The sequence below is a fragment of the Myodes glareolus genome, chromosome 9, assembly GCF_982192425.1.
Source record: "Myodes glareolus chromosome 9, mMyoGla1.1, whole genome shotgun sequence".
NCBI classification, from domain to species: domain Eukaryota; kingdom Metazoa; phylum Chordata; class Mammalia; order Rodentia; family Cricetidae; genus Myodes; species Myodes glareolus.
Window position 1 is genome coordinate 56,361,005 of NC_142034.1, and position 23,343 is coordinate 56,384,347.

General features: G+C 44.5%; 1 protein-coding gene across 2 annotated transcripts in view; it reads left to right on the forward strand.

Moving 5' to 3' along the window:
* Usp43 (ubiquitin specific peptidase 43) overlaps window positions 1–23,343 on the forward strand; it is a 63,916-nt gene that overhangs the window by 20,919 nt on the left and 19,654 nt on the right. The window contains exons 4-12 of one of the 2 annotated variants that reach the window (XM_087910495.1): window positions 1,341–1,433; window positions 4,091–4,226; window positions 6,328–6,463; window positions 8,481–8,613; window positions 11,848–11,959; window positions 16,654–16,757; window positions 18,776–18,853; window positions 19,609–19,735; window positions 19,824–20,172. In XM_087910495.1, coding sequence (XP_087766621.1) covers window positions 1,341–1,433; window positions 4,091–4,226; window positions 6,328–6,463; window positions 8,481–8,613; window positions 11,848–11,959; window positions 16,654–16,757; window positions 18,776–18,853; window positions 19,609–19,735; window positions 19,824–20,172 — 1,268 coding nt within the window. The remainder of the gene's footprint in view (window positions 1–1,340; window positions 1,434–4,090; window positions 4,227–6,327; window positions 6,464–8,480; window positions 8,614–11,847; window positions 11,960–16,653; window positions 16,758–18,775; window positions 18,854–19,608; window positions 19,736–19,823; window positions 20,173–23,343) is intronic. The other variant, XM_087910496.1, reaches the window with a different exon arrangement.

The following is a 23,343-nucleotide window of genomic DNA, read 5'->3' on the forward strand; positions in this document are numbered from 1 at the left end:
TCTAAATCACTGCTAACCTTTGGGTAACTTCTCTCTATTTAGATAACTTGTATTCCTGAGATCTAGCCGTGAGCCGATGCCTCCGGTGAATTCATGGATTTATCTTCTTGCTTTTCCTATATCATTATTATTATTGTTGCTATTATTTTTATTGCTATTATTATTTTCTTTGAGATAGTGTCTTGCTATATAGCCTAGGCTGGGCTGGAGCTTTTCCACCCTTCCACCTCAGTTTCTCGAGTACTAGGTTTACAGCCGTGAAACACCACATCTGGCTCTTGGGGAGTTTTTAAACTTAAGATGCCAGAGACCCTGCTTTCCCTCATTGAAATAAAATCCATGGCAGAAAAACCTAGAAGTCTGGACCTTGAAAAAGTGCTGTGGGCTAGTGAGACGGCTCAAAGGGTAAAGGTACTTGCTGACAAGCCTGGTGACCTGAATTCCAGGCCAGAGCCCCCATTGGTGAAAGGAGAGTACCCACTCCCAAAGGCTGTTGTCTGACTTGACATGCATACCGTGGCATGCCCACCTACCCCCTATGAAATAAATAAATGTAATTTTAAAAAATGTTATTTGTGTGTTTGGGGGGCTCAGGGAAGCTAAGCACCAGGGATGAAAAGACCCTGAGACCCCTTTGGCTTGAAAGTTGGTATGCAATGTTTTTCCCATCCTTAGTATGCTGAGACACAAGACTAAACTCTCCTCCTCTCCTCAAAAGGGGAAAGTTCTGAAACATAAAATTAACCATCTTACTTAAACAAGTATCCATTTAATTTTGTTGTTTGGCGCATCCTGGCCTCAAACTTCTGGGTTCAGGTGTTCTTCGTGCATCAGCATCCACACCCAGCTCCATTATACAACCTGGCACCACGTATGCTCACGATGCTGGGTAGCCATCATCTCCTTCTGGCTCCTGAAAACTTTTATCACCCAAAGAGAAAATCTGGTACCCAGGAGTTAGTCACATTCCACTTCCCTTTCTCCCAGCTTCTATAAACCATCACTTTGTACTGTGTCTCTTTGGCTTTCCTATTTTACATATTTCATACCAACAGAAAGGTACAATAGGTAGCCTTGTGTGTCTGGGTCTCTCCTGGTACTTAACATGATACTTTCAAAGTATCAGGGCTCTGTTTCTTTTTTATGGCTGAGTTATATTCCACCGTGTGAGTGTACCACATTTTGTTTACTCTTTTTTATCGCCAGGTAGCTTAGTTGATTCCCCTCTGACTCTTGTGAACAAGGCTGCAAGGAACATTCACATATAAGTTATGAGCTGAGCACTTGTCTTTCTATTCTTCTGTGTGATGAAGGTTCGTCTCTGTTCTTCGCCCTCACAGGTCTTCCTTGACTTGTCCTCACTGCCTGAAGCAAAGCAACACCTTCGATCCTTTCCTGTGTGTGTCCCTTCCCATCCCCTTGCGCCAGACGAGGTACGTGAGTGTCCTGAGTGCCGTGGCATGCCCGCTATACTTGACCCTTCCCTCCTCTCTCCTGGGTACCTTCTGGTTCTCAATCTGCCATGTTTCACTTAGTGTTTCTCTAGAGACCAGTCCTGCAGTCGGATGGCACTCGGTACTGAATGGGTGAGTAAAGAGAGAGGAGTGTCCATTCTTTAGCTGAGGAAGGAACGTGAACAGGATTCTTCTGCGTGTCCATGCTGTGTCCTGACTTAGGTGTTTGACCCTCTCAGGAGCTGGCACAGGCTCCACCCTGTTGCTGCAGGCTCTTCCCCGCTGTATTTCAGGATCCCCTTCCTTCTTTATAAAGGGACAGGTAATTTTCAATTCGTTCATTTTTTTTTAAAGATTTTATTTATTATGTATACAGTGTTCTGTCTGCATGTACACCTGCAGGTCAGAAGAGGGCACCAGATCTCATAGATGGTTGTGAGCCACCATGTGGTTGCTGGGTCTTGAACTCAGGACCTCTGGAAAAGCAGACACTGCTCTTAACCTCTGAGCTATCTCTCCAGCCCCCGTTCATTCTTTTTTTTTTTAAAAGATTTATTTATATATATATATTTATTAATTATGTATACAGTGTTCTGTCTGCATGTGTGCCTACAGACCAGAAGAGGACACCAGATCGCACTACAAATGACTGTGAGCCACCATGTGGTTGCTGGGAATTGAACTCAGGACCTCTGGAAGAACAGTCAGTGCTCTTAACCTCTGAGCTATCTCTCCAACCCCACCGTTCATTCTTTTTTAAGGCAGAGACTCATCCCTCTGCCTTAGCTTCCCAAGTGCTGGGTCTATAGGTGTGAGCTACCACATGTGACTATAGGGAAATGATTTCATGAAGGAGGAAAGAAAGGGGAAGAACAGGTTTTTTTTTGGTAAAGATGAGGAGAAAGTGGTGTTGGGATGAGCAAGCAGTGGGCTGCAGTATCCAAAAGCAAGGAACTGGCAGTGTGGTCCCTTTCCTGCAAGCCCATTTTGCTACCAGCACAGATGGCCAGGCCAGTGTGATAGAAGGTTGGTGAATCTGATGTGGAGCCAGTTCTGGCATGGAGATGGAGGTGCTATCCCTGTGGTCCCACCGTCCTCGGTCCTATTCCTTCTTTGTATTCCCGTGGACATCTTCATGTTTAGGGTCTAGCAGAGCACAAGTCCTCTTTACCAGGCTCCATTCCCTCTGCTCAGACCTGCCGTGCTGTCTCTGCCATCAGCGCCACAAGCAGAACTGCCATCTTTTCTTTTTTGACTTTAAATTATTTTTTTATTGATTTTTATTGAGCTCTACATTTTTCTCTGCTCCCCTCCCTGCCTCTCCCCTCTCCACTTCAACCCTCCCCCAAGGTCCCCATGCTTCCAATTTACTCAGGAGATTTTGTCTTTTTCTATTTTCTACTTCCCATGTAGATTATATCTATGTAAGTCTCTCTTAGTGTCCGCATTGTTGTCTAAGTTCTCTGGGATTGTGGTTTGTAGGCTGGCTTTCTTTGCTTTATGTTTTAAAACCACTTATGAGTGAGTACATGTGATAATTGTCTTTCTGTGTCTGGGCTACCTCACTCAAAATAACATTTTCTAGCTCCATCCATTTGTCTGCAAAATTCAAGATGTCGTTATTTTTTTTCTGCTGTGTAGTACTCCATTGTGTAAATGTACCACATTTTTCTTATCCAGTCTTCAGTCAAGGGGCATTTAGGTTGTTTCCAGGTTCTGGCTATGACAACAAAGCTGCTATGAACATAGTTGAGCACATGTCCTTGTGGCACGATTGAGTGGTATTACTGGGTCTTGAGGAAGGTTGTTTCCTAATTTTCTGAGAAATTGCCACACTGACATCCAAAGGGGTTATACCAGCTTGCATTCCCACCAGAACTGCCATCTTAAATAGTAGCATAGGTCATACCGCCACTGGCAGCCTTGGAAAATGTAAGCTGAGACTGAGGACCCTTGGTAGCACAGTGGTTAAACGGTGACCCTGGGACAGACTTCCCAGGTTCTTACCCTCGCTTATGACTTGGCTAATTACCACAGCACAGCAGACTCCCCCAGGAATGGCCTCTGAGGGCTGTGGAGGGAGGAAAGCAGGGATTGACAAGGAAAATTCTCACTGAGAAGAAGTCACCAATGCAGTTGATTTCTTTTCGAAGGAGCAGCTTGGCTGTTTTGTTTTACAAAATGCAGGTTGTTTGTTTTGTTTTTTGAGACAGGGTTTCTTTGTGTAGCCTTGACTATACTAGAATTAACTCTTTAGACCAGTCTGGCCAGCCTTAAACTCATAGAGAGATTCACGTGCCTCTGTCTCCCAAGTGCTTGGATTAAAGGTGTGCACCACCCCCGCCCAGCCTTGTTGTTTGTTTTTTTAATCCTTTCTATTTAACTGTTACAGTCATGGGGCCAGAGATTTATGTGATTTGACTTCCACTCAAAACCCTTTTATGTTCAACCCCCAGGAAAAGCAGTTTGTGAGATTTGACTCTTTTCTGCCACCTATTGGAAGGGTACCTAAAGTGCAAGGACCAAACTAGCAAATTGTATATAAATGCTGTCTGTCCTCATGGACCGCAGTGCTGGTGACCGTTTCTGTCACCTTAATGGACATTAAGGATTTTGGCTCCTCTTCTGTTTTCCAGATTCTTGAGTGTGACTTTGGTCTTCCCCTCCAAGAGCCAGCGGTTCCTGCGGGTTGGCTTGGCTGTGCCGATCCTCAGCACTGTGGCCGCCCTCAGGAAGATGGTTGCTGAGGAAGGAGGCGTCCCTGCAGAGGAGGTGTGCTGGAACTGCTGGGCCCGGCCACTGGGAGACAGAATGCTGACTGGGCCAGCCGCCCAGGCTAATGTGTGGTTCCCAGATGACTCTAGCATGACTCACTGGCTTCTGTTTGATTAGTTGTCCTCTGGGTATTTGTGGTGACCTGGCCTTGACATCTCCCTGCATTATTTATTACTCAGGGTGACCGCAAGGGAACACTTTGCCATTCAGAAGGCGATGGTGATTGTCATCCAACAGCAGCTAACCAGTCATACTTACTAAGTGAGGGACATTGTCCTACGGCTGAGCCCTCCCTTCCTCCCTTCCTGAGATAATAGAGTCTCACTACATGGTTCTGGCTAGCCTGATACTCCTGTATATAGTTCAAAGTGGCCTTAAATTTGTAGCCACCCTTCTGCCTCTAGTGTTGAGATTATAGGCATGCACCACTGTGCTCAGTTGACCCCAAGAGTCAATCCTATCTACTCTTGTAGAGAAGATATTACAATATCTTCATCTTGGAAGTGAGGAAAAAGGTTCAGAGTGGTTAAATGAATGGCCCAAGGTCACACAAACAAGGAGGTGACTAAGCTGGGGTCTGAATGCATGTGATTTTATGCATCTCCACTTCAGAGAATATCGGCCAGGTGCCGAGGGATGCTCAGTGAGATGCAGACACTGAATGTTCATGTTGTGAGAGAAGATGGAGAAGGTGGGGACAGAAACAAGAAACCAGATGCCTTTGCGAGGGGGATGGGACTCACATGGTGTCAGTACAGCATGGCAGTGTGACTGGAGCTTAAGCAGCCCTCTGGATGTTTTGGTTTCTTTGATTGGCATGTTTGTATATGGGAATGGAAGTGTCTGGGTGCATTTATTCTATGTCTTGTGATTTGGGATACATATATTAATTTATTTTTTATTTACCAAAGCCAGTGTGAATAATGAGCAAAGCCTAATGTTAGAAATTCTCGAAACAACACAGAGATCTTGGATTTGCTTCTTTTCCTTACACCTTTTTGATTTAGATATTAGTGCAGGTAGAAGCCAGGTATTGGTGTCGCATGCCTATAATCCAGCATTTGAGCGGCTGAGGCAGGAGGATTGCTGCAGGTTCCAGGTCAGACCAGCTGGGGACATGTACTCAGGGCTTGTCTTTACTCTGACCCTGACCTGATCCCCTCAAAAATAAATTATTGTAGATAGTAAGATAGTAGTTATTATTGTTCTATTATATATATTTCCCCTTCCCTTAGTTTAGTTAAATGTAGTTTTATTTGGTCTTATGGTTTAAATGTAGAGTAAAGATTTAAACTTAATGTGTACTATTTTCCTTGATTCATTTCTCTTTTATAACTTAAATTTTCTTCTGATTCAGCTTTTTTTTTTTTTAAGCCGGAACTATATCTTTTATAAGGGAACTTCCCAGCCAGTATGTCTCAAAGGGGCTCTATGCGATGTGTATATTGAGATGCTGAATTTGAATTGGTTTCTGGGGCAGCCAGGTCTCTTTTCTGTAGTGTAAAACCATCTGCTTCTTCCTGTGTTCTATGAACTTGTTTTTCAGGCATGACATTGTATGAAAAAAGTAAACCCTGTTAATCGAACATTGTTCATGGAAAACACTTTATTTATCCAAAGTGCTTTTTTCTACTTGTGCTGTGGTAGGTTATCTAGGTAGAAAACTTGTGTGTGTGTGTGTGTGTGTGTGGTTGCAGTTAGGATATCTTGGTTAATCTAATTATTATATTTGCATATTTTATGATTTAAAATATGTAGGCTCTTGGAAGGAAAGAAGAAATGAGTTTTAAGACTCTGAGTTGTTTTTTTTTAATTTTATCTTTATTTAATGTGTGTATGTGTGTGTGTGTGTGTGTGTGTGTGTGTGTGCATGCATGCACATATATGGAGTCTTGAGAACACCTTGCAGGATTCAGTTCTCACCTTCCATCATATGGGTTCAAACAGTTCAAACAGGATCAAAACAGGATCAAACAGGATCAAATAGTTCATCAGGCTTGACAACAAGTACCTTTCCCCACTGAGCCATCTTGCTGGCCCTGTTTTTGGATTCTTATCTGTTGGGTTCTTTTTGAGAACATGATCCTTCTCATTTCAGGTGATCTTGGTTGAACTGTATCCCAATGGATTCCAGCGGTCATTCTTTGATGAAGAGGATCTGAATACCATTGCAGAGGGTGATAATGTCTATGCTTTCCAAGTCCCTCCCTTACCCGGTCCAGCGACACTCTCAGGTACAGTAGCGCCTTAAATAGTTTGTTTTGTGTGAGTTATGGGTTTGAGGGGGTCTTCTCAGGTGCTGGGGCTGCAAACCTTTAGCTTCAGCGTTCCGAATTGTCGGGCTCATTTCCTCTGTGATTTGATCTGCAGATGGTGGATATTAAAGTCTCAGGGAGGATTAGAATTACCAGGAAGGCTACTTAAAGCAGACTTCTGGGCTCCTTACTCACAGTTTCTGATTTAAAGATCTGATGGGGTGCTTGAATATCTGCATGTCAATCACTGGAGCCTGAAAACCTGCTTGTCAATCACGTTTCCTGAAGATGCTGAATATGCAGGTCCTGGGACCATTCTCTGGGAACCACTCCCTGCTTAGCAGGAGGTCCTGCTGTCATCTTTGTCTCTGGACTGTTACAATTCTCAGTCCTTACCGGATTTCTACCAGTTGAGCTATAGATAGGCAAAGAGATCAGACAGACAGACAGGCAGGCAGACAGACAGACAGACAGACACACACACACACACACACGCACACACACGCACACACACACACACACAGCTGTTGCTTTTAATAGTTCCTATTTCCTAATGCTTGTAATTCTCCTGAACCTCTGACTGGCGAATGTGGTCTTTTTTTTTTTTTTCAGATGACCTTCATTGTCCATCAGTGTACATTTTAGCACAATTAGCTGGTTTAGAAGACCATGTTTTAAGACCCTGTTGCAGCATGCAGCTGTCATAGGAAGGCGGCTTGTTTGTTTCCTTGCCTCCCGGCAGCTCAGACCCAAAATAACCACACAAAACTATATTATTTGCAATACTGTTTGGCCAATAGCGTAAGCATATTTTTGACTAACTCACATCTTTAAATTAATCCATCACCATTAAAATGTGTATCAGCACGTGGCTGCGGCTTACCGGCAAAGTTTCCTCATGTCTGTCTCTGGCAGGCTTCATGGCTGCTCCTTGATTCTGCCTTTTTTCTCCCAGCATTCAGTTTAGTTTTCCCCACCTAGCTCTACTCTGCCCTGCTATAGGCTCAAAACAGTTTCTTTACTAACCAGTGGTGTTCACAGCATACAGAGGGGGATCCCACAACATGCAGCAGCCTTCACTTACTGGCAGATTCCCTTTCTTGAGTTTCTGTTACCTACACCCCCTATGCTCTAAAAACATTAAAAGAAAAATTTCGGAAATATCCATTGCTAATGTGTGTGTATCTGTTTTAAGGTTCTAGGGAATGAAACCCGGGGATTTATGTATGCTTGTCAAATAGTCATTCTATTACTGAGCTATGCCCCAGCCTCACAACTGATGGGCATTAAATAACCTTTAGCATAGTAACTTATTATCATCCTATTCTATTGTTTTTTGTTATTATTCTCTTACTATATCTAACTTACAAATGAATATATATCATAGGTAAAAATGGTAGGAAAAAGCATAGTGTTGGTAATGTGAATGGCAGCTGCCACAGCTCAGATGAATCCTGTGCTCTGAGCGTTTGTCCTGAGGTAGCCTAGGCAGTGCGCTGTGGGAAGCAGATGTTTGGATGTTCTCTGAGTCAACAGGAGAATTCTGGGCTGCATAATCCAGAACAAAACACTGATTGACCTAGACTGTTTTGCAACCCAGGGAAATAAACCCTAACTTCACATTCAATCATGGGTGACACGTTTTCCTTGAAAAAAAAAATCAGTATTTCAGAATTGACAGGAACAAGAGACTAGCTCAGGTCCTCTCCTTTGTCTCTGGTAGTGGGTGCTCTAAGGCTCTTTTGGATGAACACATAAAAACAACCCAAGTAATTTTGGGGTATTTTCCAGATTGCTTTTGCAAATTGCTACTTAAACCCTGGCTCATCTTTTAAAGTCATTGACTGACTATGACCGCAAAATCATATCATATGTATATGAATTGTGTATGCCAGGTGCCAACTGACTCAATGCCGAGAGCCTCACCGTCTCCCTTCAGAGTTCCCTGGTGTTCCCCCATGGTGAATAGATGCTCTGGTGTCATTCTCTCCTCCAGCTCATCCATCTGGTCTGTCAGTGTCACCGCGCTTGGCGGTCCGTGACAGCCAGCGGTTCTCGAAGCCTCTCCACAGTGAGAGGGTGCTCCTCCTCTTCTGTAACCTGGTAGGGTCAGGGCAGCAGGCAAACAGGTATGTGAGTCTCTTTCCTGTTGTTATGTGATGAGTGGGATTCTTTCTCCCTCCTTTCTTTCTCCTTTCCTTCCTCTTTCCCTCCCTCCCTCCTTTCCTCCCTCCCTCCCTCTCTCCTTCCTTCCCTCCCTCCCTCCCTCCCTCCCTCCCTCCCTCCCTCCCTCTCTCCCTCCCTCTCCTTCTTCATCTCATGTAGCCCAGACTGGCCTTAAACTCACAATGTACCCAAGATCGACTTAGAACTTCTGATCTTTGTGTCACTATTGCGCCGGTACTGGGATTACAGTGGTAGATCACTGTATTGGGCTCTATCCTTGGATTCTACCTAGAATAATTTTAACTGGATAAAGTTAAGTATCTATTCCCAGTGTTAATAAAGTAGAAGATGAGAGTACAGTGCTTCTGAGCTAGTGGATTAGCTATAATTGCCTTGTGCAGATGGCTGACACCATCCTTAATTAAACACCAGAGGCTTGCTGTTAATTGCAGGAGAAATTGTGATTGCCCGCACCACCACTTTACATTGTGTCACGAGGTTCTAGCAGCAGCCACCCAGTGCAGAAAACTGACTACAAGAGGCAAGTGAGCCGTGGCCAGGTAGTAATCTCAGTTAGTCAGGAGGCTGAGGCAGGAGGATTGTGAGTTCAGCCTGGGCTACATAGTAGACCCATCCCTGGGGGAGGGAAAGGGTGGTAGAAGTAGAGATAAAAACCCCAGTTTGTTGTTTGATAGTCTGTCTAGAAGACATGAACTAGAAGGTGATTCAAACTAATTAAAGGGTCAGGAAAGTGATTGGTTATATTATAAATACTAAAAAAATAGACAACTTTTTAATATAATTAGATAAAGTATTCTGAAGGAAGCTGTGGCTGTTTGGCGTGATGGCTAGTACCCTGATTTGTTCATTCTACAATGTATGCATGTAGTAAAACAATGCATTGTGCCCTATACATACGTTTATTTATCACCTGCCAACTAAAATGCAAAGATTCTGGGGGCTTGAGGGATGGCTCATTGGTTAAGAGCACTTGCTGGTCTTGACGAGGACCCAGTTTGGTTCCCAACATCTCCTGTGGCTCACAACCATGCATATACCCATCTGACATCCTCTTCTGGCCTATACAGATGCTGGGCATGCATGCTGTATACGTACATGCATCCAGGCAAAATATTCATGCACACAAAATAAAATAAGAAATCTTAAAAAAGAGAGAGAGAGAGATGGGGGTAGGGGACGGAGAGAGAACTCTCGTATGGCTCAGTGATACAGCGTGTGCTTAGCCTATACAAGGCCCTGGAACCAACCTCCAGCACCGCACAAGCAATACAAAACAAAACAAAGACAAACTGTGATCCTAGTGAGGTAGGCTTAGGTTGATAAGATAGTTCTACAATTTATCCGGGATCATAAGGTAGTAGGAATAACCAGAAAATATTGGGGAGGAGGGAAAAGAGGGTGAGAGATGGTGACAGCCACAGCGACACTGTTGCTGGGTTTGTCTTTTTGAGACTGAGGTCTTACTCTTTAGCTCAGGCTGGCCTCAAACTCATGATCCTCTGCCTCAGTCTGCTACCTCCTAGAATCATGGATGTGTAGTGTGATAGACAGGTCAATAAAATTTTAATTGTTAAAATATTATGATATGGGAAAAAGAATATGAAAATAATCAGCAGAACGGAATAGGCCACAGTATCCTTAGGTATTTACTATTTGATAAAATGACATCTATTTCATAGTCCTAGGGATAGATACATTATCCAATAATTATGGCTGAGCAAATCACTTTTTATTTTAAATCATTCCTTCCTTTTTGTCATACATTTATACATATAAATTCCAAATTAATTCAAAAGGTAATTACAGAAAAATTGCCACAAACTACCTGAAAATCATTGTAGGTGGCATGCTCCCCTGACTGAGTCTCTTTTTCAACAAAGCCAACAAAACAAAACCAACATAGAATATTTATGCCTTTGAGTAGAAAAGGCTCTTTTTGAAGCCATAAAACAAGGGACCACGAAGGAAAAGGCTTATGTTTTAAATAAATTTAACATTTTAATCTGAAACTAAATGTAAAAACTGAAAGGCAAAAGAAAATGAGGGAAAGTACATATGCCTCATGAGAGGTGAAGGGTCACATACATCATAGGAAACCTCGTTCTCCCTCAAATGAGTTAGCATGTCTCGTACGTAGTAAAATAAGTTCACTGGATATGCACAGGGTAAAAGATTCAGTGTCATTGGCAAAGCGAGAATTCTTACTGCAGTGGCGAGATTCTATTCCTAGCCCTTCAGATTGGTAAGGAAATCTGAACTACTCATTCTGAACAAGAATAAAACAACTTATGGGACAAGATGATAAAACAAAACAGCAGCAACAAAAAAACCAAAAAACCCCCAAACAAAACAACCCAGCTCTTTATCCAGGGACCTAAATAAAGGTACTTGCTTCCCTAGTAGACTGACATGGCTTTTTTATAGGGCATTTTGGAGGTTAAGTAGCATTGGCTTTGCCTTTCTGTTTATAGAATCTCCATCTTAGAAGACATGTAGCTGAGGGTCTGTGCCTAGGCTATGTGTAGTTAGTTCCTGCTTTAAGCAGCACTGTTTAAACCATAACAAACTGGAAGCAGCTCAAACTGCATAACAACATAGGATAGGTTGATGAGCTGACCCGTCCATTCGGTGGCTGCGCAGGGTGCCCTTCCCCATCCAGACAGCTTCTCTCAGTGATGCTCAGTTTAGCAATGTTGATTCAGTGGTTTCTCATTATCCAGTCAGATCTTCCCACAGCCGGGGTAAGGGTGACTGTGACAGAGCAGGGGCCATAGGTATAACCTGTGCTCACTGCCAAGCCCACTGCTGGACAATCAGTGGGTTAGAATATGGAAATCTTCCCAGTAATGAGACTAAGACAGGACAGTGTGTTGTATGGATGCTTTGCTCTGGTTCTCACACCCCCTTCCCCTGCTCTCTGCTGTGGGAGCCTGTCCCTTGGAACAGTCTGCAAGGCACACACACACACACACACACACACACACACACACATACACACACACACACACACACATATATATGTGCAATATATAAGCAACTGGCAACTCCATGTAGGCTTTGGCTCCTAACTGTTCACTAATCCATTGGAGAGGAACCAGAGTGAAGCAAACATACATGATTCCTGTTGAATTTTCCTCTGCAGAAATAACTTATTACTTAGTTCCTTGCATTTTCAGATTTGGGCCACCGTTCCTGATACGGGAAGACAGAACCATATCCTGGGCCCAGCTACAACAGTGTATTCTCAGCAAGGTTCGGTGCCTCATGAGGAGTGAAGTCCCTACACAGGTCTGTGTGTGAGTTCAAGAATGTGTGTGTGTGTGTGTGTGTGTGTGCAGTTTGTGCGTAAGAATGTGTGGCTTCATCTCTCACATCAGGAGACACTTTCACAACGACCACTGAAATAAAGAGTGGCATTTGCGTTGTTATTCTCAGCTTCGTGTTTTTGTGGCTTTCCATAGTTTTCGCTAGTTGTAGCTTACACATATAGATCAAAATTTGAAGATAATTGTTAAAATTTTCTTTTCTCCTCTCCTCCCCAACCTCCTTTCTTGAGACAAGGTCTTACTCTACTGTCCAGGTTGACCTTGAATTTGTGACAGTAGTCCTGCCTCAACTTCCTCGAGGGCTGAGGTTACAGGCACAAATTACCACACCTGGCTTGAGATAGAATTTCTTTTTTGTTTCTTAGTTTTTATTTTAAAAAATTAAAATTACATTTATTTATTTGTGTTTGTGTGCCTGTTTGTGCCATGAGACCCATGTGGGTGTCGGAGGACTCTGTTATTTCTCTTCGGAATTCCACCATATGAGTCTGGAAGGTATTGAACCGAGGTTGTCAGGCTTGGAAGTAATGCCTTTGCCTGCTGAGCCTCTTGACACGTAATTTTTGTGGAAAATGAATGGTTGTTGATGATGATGTCCACGAGTAAAGATCTAGATTAGAAAATAATTTTGTTTTAAGAAACCAAGTTTAAAAATTCAAGGAAAAATACTTTCTTGTCTTGCTCCAAAAAATTTTAAAAGCTTAAAAACTCACTGACTTTCACCATAAAACCATTGGTTTTTTGCTTCTGTGTTGTGAACTGCTCTGGCAAGGAAGGTGTTAGAATTTTCAGGGTTGCATCAGTAGTCTTGAAAATCTTGTTTCAGAAACTGTGTAATAAGAGCCTTTTAATGGGGTTATACCAAATTATTTCATAGATAATGTGCCACATGGCTCTTTCTTTCTCACAAAGACAGCCCCATACATTTGATTTAGGGTTCATACCAAAGAACAACTTATTAAAGACCTTCACTATATTTGTCCAAACTTTTATGTCTAAAGGATTTTGTTCCTTAGACCCCAGAGCCGGAATTAGAAGCTCGCTTCTCCACAAGTGGGTCAGGCTCTCTGGTAACAGCGGTAGCTCTCCCCCAGACTGTGCGCAGGGATTGTTGAAAGGGGGTGAAACCACTTTCATGTGGGCGTTGATTCCAGCTGCCTCCCCCTTCCCCAGCTACCCCTGCTCCTTGCTCCTGAATGTCGCATGCATATACTTTTGCTTCTGTGCCCTACAGTCTTTCAATGTTAGAAACTAATGAAGCCATCCGTGAGGCTAGCCGAGTTCAAGTGCATACAGCCTCAGCCCGGCCCTGGGTCCTTTTCCTTGGTGGTAAATGTGCAGCTGGGCTTGATTTGCTCCAGGAATCACGTGCTCAGAATGCTTTTGTTCTCAGGATAGCCCTCCTACTTAATCCATACTCCGTTTTAACATTTTATGATTTATTTATTTATGTATATGTGTGCGCCTCCTTATCTGTACGTACACCACACATGTGCACTGCATGGGGAGGCCAGAAGAGGGAATCGTATCCCCTGCACTGGAGTTCCAGGTGGTTGTGAACTGTCTCATGTGGGTGCTGGGAATTGAATCTAGATCCTATGCCAGGGCAGCAACTGCTCTTAATCCCTGAGCCATCTCTCCAGCCCCCATCCTTACTCCTTTTAATACTGTATTAAAGATTGGCTCTGCGAGGCAATAATTTGAAAAGAATTTATTCAGAGTTCTCAGAACGGAGCTGAAGAGATTAAGTATAGTGAACATACATTGAAGGCTCGAAGACGAATCTGTTTAGCCTAGAATAGAGGACAGGAAAGTGTTCCTTACAAAATCGAGCCATTTGCTGAGAGAATTAATTTGCATGAATTATGGAAAAAAAGACTTATCACTGCAGAAACATCTTTTTATGGTCTCCATGTAAACTCGGGTGTGAGCACAGCACTGTTTCTTTATGCAGGGTTGGCTGCCTCCACATAGATCTCGGGATCTGCCTAATGGATGGCCTCCCTGTGCAAACAGCAAGGCTCAGTCAGTTAGCAGTGACAAAGGACAACTCTTTCTCCCAGACTGAAGGGAACATTCGTAGAAAGTGTACACCCTTCCATGGCCAACCTGAATCAAAGCCCTTGAAGTTAGCAGGCTCCAGCCTTTGATTTGCTCTTGTCAAAACCATAGAAAATCATGGATCAACCGCACATTGTAATTGTACATTTATTGTTGGTGGATACATGAGGGGTTTTGTTTTGTTTTGTTTTGTTTTGTTTTGTTTTGTCTTTTGACCATAGTCCAGGAGCTGGACAAATTCCCTTGAAGTTCTCTGTCTAGACCAGTGAGTCTCAACATTTTAATGCTGTGACCCCTTTAATACAGCTCCTCATGTGTGGTGGCCCCAACCATAGCATTATTTTCATTGCTACTTTATAACTGTAATTTTGCGACTGTTACAAAATTGTTACAAAATATAAGTATCTGATATGCTGATGGTCTTAGGTGACCCCTGTGAAAGGGTCATTCAACACCCAAAGGGGTCATGACCCACAGGGTTGAAAACCATTGGCCTAGGCCCTTTGTGCTAGTCACTGTCACAACCCTGCATTTAAATCCCACAGAAACTGGCTCAGGAAGAAGAAAGGCTCATAGGCCTTATCACATCTCAAGTGTAGCATGGGATGGGGGAGCTGGAGAGCTAAAGTCCCTTTTGAGGATGCCCCAGTATCCGAAGGGCCTCTCACAAGACCCTCCCTCCTAATTGGCTGCCATATAGACCGAGTGTTCAGTGAAAACAAACACCGGGAGACAAACAAGTGACATCCAAAGAGAGCGACCCCCGACAGCATGGCTCTGGTTTATCCCCTGGTGTGCCTGCCCTTGCACATGGCTGCTGCCACAGCCACAGGAGCCCCTCACAATTGTCTCAGTGTGTTTTGGACCTCTTGGTCTTCTGAAGCACTGCCCATTACTCTTTCCTGGAGTGATAATACGTTCCTCCACATCGCTTGCTAGACAGAATCCAACCTTACCCATGATTTTAAGATATCTGTCATCAGCTTTAATTTAGAAGGAAATTTTAGTGTTTTCTAATTGTAGCCAAGTTCTTGAGTGACAGCTTTAAAAACTATATTTCCTTTATTTGAATGAACTGCGTTGATTTTTTTTTTTTGGCAAGATATAGAACTTAACCATTCATAAGTAAATGTTAATTGCATTTGCCATGCTATGTAACTATTACTTCTGTACTTTCAGTTTTTTAAACAACCCTCCTACAAAAGCTCTGTACCCATTTAATAGTGGGATATCTGTGGCATATGATAGATTTTCCTCCAGCACCCAGGGTACCCTGATGAACCCAGTGTGCCCAGATGACCCAGGGTGCCCGAGGTGGACCCCAAGGCCTTGCTCACAGTGAAGCTCTCTCAAGCATAGAAGTCGTTCAGGCTAAAGATAAGGGTGATGAGTCACTGACACATAGGTGCTAAATTTCTTACTTCTTTACTTGTCGTATGATGATCTCTCTCTCTCTCTCTCTCTCTCTCTCTGTATGTGTGTGTGTGTGTGTGTGTGTGTACATGTATGACTTGTCAGATCCAGAGTCTGCTTAGAATGTGCTCTACCACCAACCTACATTTCCATCCTACTTCTTCATTTTAAAATCTGGGTGAGATTGAATTGGGTCTATCTACTGCATTTCATTTATCCATTTATCTGTTACCAATATGTGAGGTGTTCCCATCTTTTGACTATAGGAAACAGTGTTGTGGCCATGATTATCCAAACATTTTTGGAGTCCCCTGTGCATAGTGTTTTAGGAGTAAAGCTAATGGATGAGTTGGTAGCTGTGGGTACAACCCTGTGAGAAACTTAGAGTCGATTGCCACAGTACTGTTTTACCTTCTCACCAACTGTGCATGTGGGTTCTGATTTCTCCACATCCTCCCCAACACATATTCCTCTCTTCTTTTAAAATTAGAATATAGATAGAAATACAGTTGTTATGGTGGGTTTAAATGATAGCTCACTGTGGTCTTGGTTCATTGGTTCACATTTCCTATCTACAAATGATAGTAACTATCTTCTATTGTGCTTTTGTTATCTGCATGTGTTTGCAGAAGCTCCTATTCAGATCCTCTGGCTACTTTTGAACCTACTTATTTGTTCCACTGACTTTTTTTTTGAGGCATCTATAATATAAGCATATCTTACATTAAGACTTGCTTCAATTTAAGAAATGCTAGAATATCATAGCATGTGTATATGAACTTGTTTTTTGCACAACTGTCTCATCGTGGTGATGATAACCATGTTCATAAAGAAGGTTGAACTATTTACTGATAATTAATTAAAAATAGATTTTACTTTCCACTTACTGTATCAGTATCTGCTCCAGTTAAACACTTGTTTCTGTGTATGCTGTGTTCATTGTGCGAGGGGTTGCATTCAGTATAGCGAGCATGGCATTAGATTACTGTATTAAGAGAGACTGAATCTTCAAAACAATGACGCCTCTGTAGCTCTCTATTTTAAATAGCAGCTATTAAGAGAGCATTCAAAATACTACAGGAAAAAAATGCTTGCCTTTTTGATTAATTTGTGTGTCACAGAGTTGATTGCTCCGCCCAGGGACTATGTGATGAACTGTCGCCTCTGGTTTTGTCATGGCAGGACCTGGGGACTCTGTTCTCCATCCGGGTTGTGGGGCTCTCCTTGGCCTGCAGCTACTTATCTCCACAGGACAGCCGGCCCCTCTGTCACTGGGCAGTTGACAGGTAAGGGAAGGGATGGCTCGTGCTCCTACTGAGCTAGGCTTACTAAAGAAGACTACAGAGCAGTAAAGTTACTAACAATACTAGCCATTCCTTACCAGTTCCTCTCTAGTTCTAGCCACCTCATTGGGTCCTTAGACGTGTTTTGCTCCTTTATTTTTCTTTTTTAACCCCATGTCTAACAATGGGCCACTCAGAGATGAGGGAGCAATGAGATTACCAGAGATCAACTTGCACGTACTTACACAGCCGGTAAATGGAGAAGCCTGAATTTACACCCAGATCGGTCTAACAGATGCACCATAATCATGTGTTTAGGTCATACTACGGACCACAGTGGGAATGAGTGTTCCCTCTGAGGTGGGTGAGGACACTACAACTGGACCGTGGGTCCTAAACTGTAAAGGGTTGTGGACTACGGCTGGGAGATAAAGCCACTGTGGCACTCCCCTGTGCTTCTGGTTTCATGATGCTCCACATGTCCATTCAACAGCTTGTCACAGTGCAGCCCCGTCTAGATGTCTTCAGGGCTGGTGCAGCATCCATGGGCTGAGTTTGCTCTCTATCAGTAATCTGATACTTTTGCTGATATTCCCATAGAGCATATTCCCAGAGCCCACAGTAAGGGTCTCTGGTTTCCTGACTGGGTCAGCTTGAGGTACTGAGTCTAGGATGTAGAGACGGACCCGAAGGCTCTCCAGATACCCGATTCCTACCCTCCTTAGCTGCTAAGTTAGGGGGAGGGGAGCCATCCATGTCAGCCAGGACCTGCTTTGGTCTGACAGGAAAAGGAAGCACTAGGGAAGAAGGGCCCGTGGCATCCGGTGTTGGAGATGACGGTTACATTCCTCAACGTGCACTCTGCAGGCTGGAACAGCCTATAGCCAGTTGTTACCAGGCCATGACAGGAACTGGAGAGCAAGCACCTACGTACATGAAAGCAGGAGGACAAAGCAGTGCAAAATCTATTGAAAATAAGGGACGGAAGTTGTACTACGCATGTCTGCTCTTACTGAGGCCATGCAGTCTCATCTCACTTTGTGTCTTATGTGAGTCTGGAACTTCCTATTGAATCATCTTGGTGACAGTCTTGTCACAAATTCTAAACAGTATTTTGGGTGTGAACTCAGCGACTACTTGTGCCTGCTCTTCTTGATTCAGGGTATAACTTCCTTCCCTCCACTTTCTTCCTTCATTTCTCCTGCTTTTTCTGAAATGGGTGGAGCCCCTGAAGGTGGGAGTGGCTGTCGTTTGACTCACTAAGATTGTCAACACAGTGAGGCTTTGGAAGCCTTTGGGTGGTGTGGGTGGTTTGCAGGGATCTTCTGCACTGTTGTTGAGGGCGGGTGTTAGTTCTCCTGGGGTGCCATCAGTATTGGCTTTTTGTGCAAAATGCTCAGCAGGGTGTTCTTCTGACTTGGTGCTGCCATGAGCTAGTACCTTACAGGAAGACCTTGAGGGAAGGGAAGATTGACTCTGTCTCATGGTTTCAGTCCATCATGGCCAGCTCTGTTCTGGGGCCTGTGGTGAGGCAGAGCATTGCATACTTGAGGATCTTTTTTTAACTCATATTTGACAGGAAACAGAAGAGATACAGGAAGAAATCAGAGATGAGATACACCCAGTGATCCATCCCTCAGTGACCTACTCCATCTAAGCTCCCCTTTTAAAGAACAATGTTACCAGCTGTGGGAGACATTTCATATTCAACCCTTGCAATGTGTAACTTCCCTGTAAATACTGAAACGACAGCTGGGCCTTCAGTGGAACAGTTAACTGTGTTCTAATAGCTAGAAGGACACAGCTTCTACATAGAGCTCCCACCTCCAGAGAGGATCAGTAGAGAGCATTAAGGGGTAGACAAAGAACTAAAGCCTTCAGCAGACTTAGAACCCTTCAGTGTGGATTTAGTCAGTTTGGGGTGTTTTCTCCAGAGAGGCGTGGGAAAGCTGACTGCTGAGCCCTGAGAACTGTGGGAAGGAAACTCTGTTTTCTGACAGGTTTCCTCATTCTCTCCTCAGGGCTTTGCACCTCAGGAAGCCAGGAGGCCCTCCTCATGTCAAGCTGGCTGTGGAGTGGGATAGCTCTGTCATGGAGCGGTGAGTTAATGGAATTTTACTCCTATAAAGCTGGGCTAGGACATGCCTCTGCCCACAAACCTTTTCTGGACTCAGTGTTCCCTAGTTAGTGTGTAAGATCCTGCATACACTCCTTTAGTATGATGGACCCTATTCCTCTGAGAGAACTTAGAACTGCCTCTCTAAATAACCACAGTGGGCATGGTGATCATGGCGGGGACCAGTGGGGTATTAAGAAGTAGTAACCCTCATGTAACCCTCAGCCTGGGCCACGTATTGCTCAGAACACTTATTTCCCATGAGCTGTTGGCTTCATCTTCATCACACCCTATGGGGAAGGGCTATGAATTTATCACTACCATTGCCCGAAGGTTGAAACTGAGATGCACAGAGGTTAGGTGATGTACAAGTCACATAACTCACACACAGAGCTGGAATTTGAAGCCAGGCTGACTGACTTGAATCTAGGCTCATCGCTCTGCTTGGCTGCCTCTCACAGCACCTCAGCACATCAGCCAGACTGTAAGAGGACATGTTTCAATCCATCAGGTACTATGACTAGTGCTAAATTGGGTAAGCCTAATTCTTTGAGGAACTGGTGGGGGAGACAGGTGATTCTCTAAGAGTTAGTTGCAAAGTCAGGGGTGCAGGAGGTTTCAGGAACCCACGGAGAGGGTAGCTCTGCCTGTCCAGTGCCGGCCTGGTTTCTCTGTGTGGACAGTTAGATCCTTCTGGGAGGGAGAGCTCTGAATGCTGTGCCTTCTCCTTCCATCCAGCCTGTTTGGCAGTCTCCAGGAGGAGCGGGTCCAGGATGCAGACAGTGTGTGGCGGCAGCAGCAGGCACACCAACAGCCCAGCTGTACCCTGGATGAATGTTTTCAGTCCTATACCAAGGAGGAGCAGGTCCCGCCCTGGGAGAGGGACTGGCTGCCTTGTGGTGGGTTGGTTGTGCACTGTGGTGGCCTTACAGTCCTTATGGCTTTCTTTGCAGCTGGCCCAGGACGATGCATGGAAGTGCCCCCACTGCCAAGTCCTCCAGCAGGGTGTGGTAAAACTGAGTCTGTGGACCCTGCCTGACATCCTGATCATCCACCTGAAACGGTTCTGTCAGGTCGGGGAGAGAAGGAACAAGCTCTCCACGCTGGTGAAGTTTCCACTGTCTGGGCTCAACATGGCTCCCCATGTAGCACGAAGGAGCACCAACCCTAAGGCAGGGCCTGGACCCTGGTCCTCCTGGAAGCAGCCGATCTGCCTCCCCACCACCTACCCAATGGATTTCCTCTACGACTTGTATGCTGTCTGCAACCACCATGGCAGTCTGCAAGGTGGGCATTACACAGGTGAGCCTTGCCATGCCTCTTTGCGAGCAGCAGCCATAGCCACATGAGTTGGCTCTAGCCAGAACCTCAAGATGTCCCCAGAATTGGTGCTTCTTGAAGGTCAGCACTCTTCCCATTCACTGTGGTTGGTCTGTCCCCCACTGCACACAAGGGGAAAGAGACAGTGCCTGGTTCCCTGGGAAGTTGGTGCTGACTCAGGATGATGGTTACACGGGAGTTGGTAACTACTTGTATTTCAGGCACAGCAGATATGGGAGGGTAAGTACCAGAGCCAAGACATGGTGCCTGCCTTCATTGATGATTCAACTCGGAGTTTTACTCTCCAGGTTCTGCATCCCTTTACTCTGTGGGGTGCTTTTCATTGCTATTCACCTGGGGAATTTAGAAGCAGTAGACACACAGAGAGAAACAAACTGCCAGGCGCTTCTCTCAGTGGCTTAAAGTTGTCCCTGTAAATATTCTCAGAGTTAGCATGACTGACCACTTCTTGACCAATGTCATTCCTTCGACCCCATCTTGGAGGTCACAGAAGTCTGTAGGAGAGCTGTTGGCAGCAGCAGTTCAGTGTCCAGTGGGTACACAGTTGTGGAGGCTGATTCCTATGAGCCTCATGAGAGGTGTGTGCTGTGCTCTCTGACGGCGCATACACACTGCTGGCACAGTGCCCTCGGAGAGGAAAAGAGAGACGAGGACCATGTGGGTGAACAGAGAAGGGTTGAAGGATGGGTCTTGACTACGCATATGAAAGTTACAGTGGGCATCAGGTGACTCTGCTCTGCCACCCTACACATTGTTCACAGCTGTCCTGCGCCAGGTGAGGGGCCACTGGTTTCCATCAGAAGGACCCTGTCCAGTCAGATCCCCAGTCTGTTTCCTCTGCAGCACAGATCCCTTGAGACCCATGTGTATATGCATTTGGAGAGGCATCCTTTCTGCTGTATTCACCTGGGATTTTTTAAAATTATTTTTACTGTTTTGAAATTAAAATATTATACCACTTGTCCCCTTCCTTAGTCTTCCCAACCCCTCTCATGTAACTCTGCCTTGCTCTCTCAAATGCATTCTTTCTTTCTCTTTGTGTGTGTGTGTGTGTGTGCATGTGTGCATGTACACATATATTCCTAAACATGTAAATACAATGTACTTAGTCTATACAATGTTAAGTATATATGTATGATTTCAGGTCTGACCACTTGGTATTCGATCACCAACGGGGTGGGGTGTTCTGCTCTCAGCTTTCCTTAGTTGCTTGTAGTTCTTTGTCTAGAGCTGGGACCCTGTGGGTTACTCCCTCCATGTTATTCTGTCTATTGGTCTTGTTCTTGTTCAGGCAGCCATGTGGTTGAGACTTCATGGGTGTGGGTTCCCTGACATTCAGGAGACACAATCTCACATCAGACTTTCCGTTTCTCTGGCTGTTACAGTCTTCCCACCCCCTCTTCCTTGATGTTTCCCCCAGCCTTGGTGCAGGGGTTGTGTTGTAGATGTGCCAGTCGGGGCTAGGAGCCACATGGTCACTTGTTCTCTGCAGCTTGATTATATGTGGTTTTCTCTACTCCGTCTCTTGCAAAGAGAAGTGTCTTAGATGAGGGGTGAGAGCAACTTACGTATGGGTTCAAGAATAGATGGTTAGGATGCAGTTAGGAATTATGCTGGCTTAGTAACGTGTCAGTAGGAGGTTCTCCATACAGTGTGCCATAGACAATCACCAGCTTCTTCACTTTGAGGAGCACACCTTCTCGCTTCCTAAGAGAGGGCCATGGAAGTGTGGCATTCTGAGTCATTGCACGTCTTAAATGCTTTGACTGCTGCCCTTGACTGGCAGCCTGGTTGGACATGAAGTTCTAGGCTGATAACCATTGTCTCATATCTTTGTACAGGGATGCTCCACAGAGATTGGAGGTGAGGAACAGGCTCTTGCTTTGGAGATGGGGTCATCCAGTTTCTTTTTCTTTGTCTGGGATGTAATTCTTTGTGGGAGCTTTTAGGTCCTTTATCACTGGTGCCCTGGAATTTCACAGGCTGCCCCTTTATGTGGGTCTTTTCATTTGCCAGGTCTCAGGAGGCAATGCGCTTGCTCTTCAGTTCTGGAAAGTTCTTTATTTGTATTTATTTTTAAAAATTGAAAAATATCTTTAAAAATTGACAACATAATGAGAGACTTTTAGGTTTTACTCTATCACTCATTTTTAAGCACAAAAGTCGAATACCCTCCCACCCCATCCCCCCAGCCATCCCCCATCCACCCTTCCCAAAGGGTAAGGGCTCCCATGGAGAGTCAACAATGTCTGACATATTAAGTTGGGGCAGGACCAAACCCCTCCCCCCTCCATCAAAGCTGAGCCTGGCATCCCACCAAAGGGAATGGGCTCCATTTCTATCCATTTACCTGCAAATTTCATGCTGTCATTGTTTTTTAAGCTGAGTAATACTCCATTGTGTAAATGGACCGCATCTTCTTTATTCATTGTTCAGTTGAGGGGCATCTAGGTTATATCTGGGTTCTGGCTCTTATGAATAATGCTGCTTCTTTGGAGTTTTGCCAGCCAAATGAGTGAATGATATCTCAGTTCTAGCCTCTCCCCTGCTGAAGAACTTTGTGCATCTCATCTGTGAATGCTTTGCCCGTATCCTTGACTGTTTCCCACATGGCTGTTGTTAATGGTCTCCCTGTAACGACCGTGCCAACAGTGCCTTAGGTCACTTGTCTTGCAGAAGGCTTACATTTGGTTATTCTAGGTGGCAGAATGGCCAATCATTTCTTTAAAGACTTGTGGATTTCGAGGTGTGACTAGAAAGTCCTTTTCATGCAGGGCTATGAAGCGGTTGTTCTATGTTGTCTCCCAGGGCTTTTGAGGTTTTAGATTTTCACATTTAAGTCTGTGCTCTGAAGTTTCTTGATGGTCCCCCCCATCCCATGTTCCAGTTGCTACAAGACCATTACTAATTGAAAAGTCCACCTAATTCCATGAGGCTATGTTTTTGTGTTTGGTTCTGTCTCTGGTCTTTGGCTTTTTCTCTTCTCATTGTCCCAAAGTCCCAACCTTTGCTTCCTTAGCCTCCTTAAGATTGACCCCACCCCGAAGCCACTTGGAGGCCACAGTCTTCACTCAGATCACCCGCGCAGACAATGACACTTAGGTAGGAAAAGGTATATTAGGGTCTCAACCA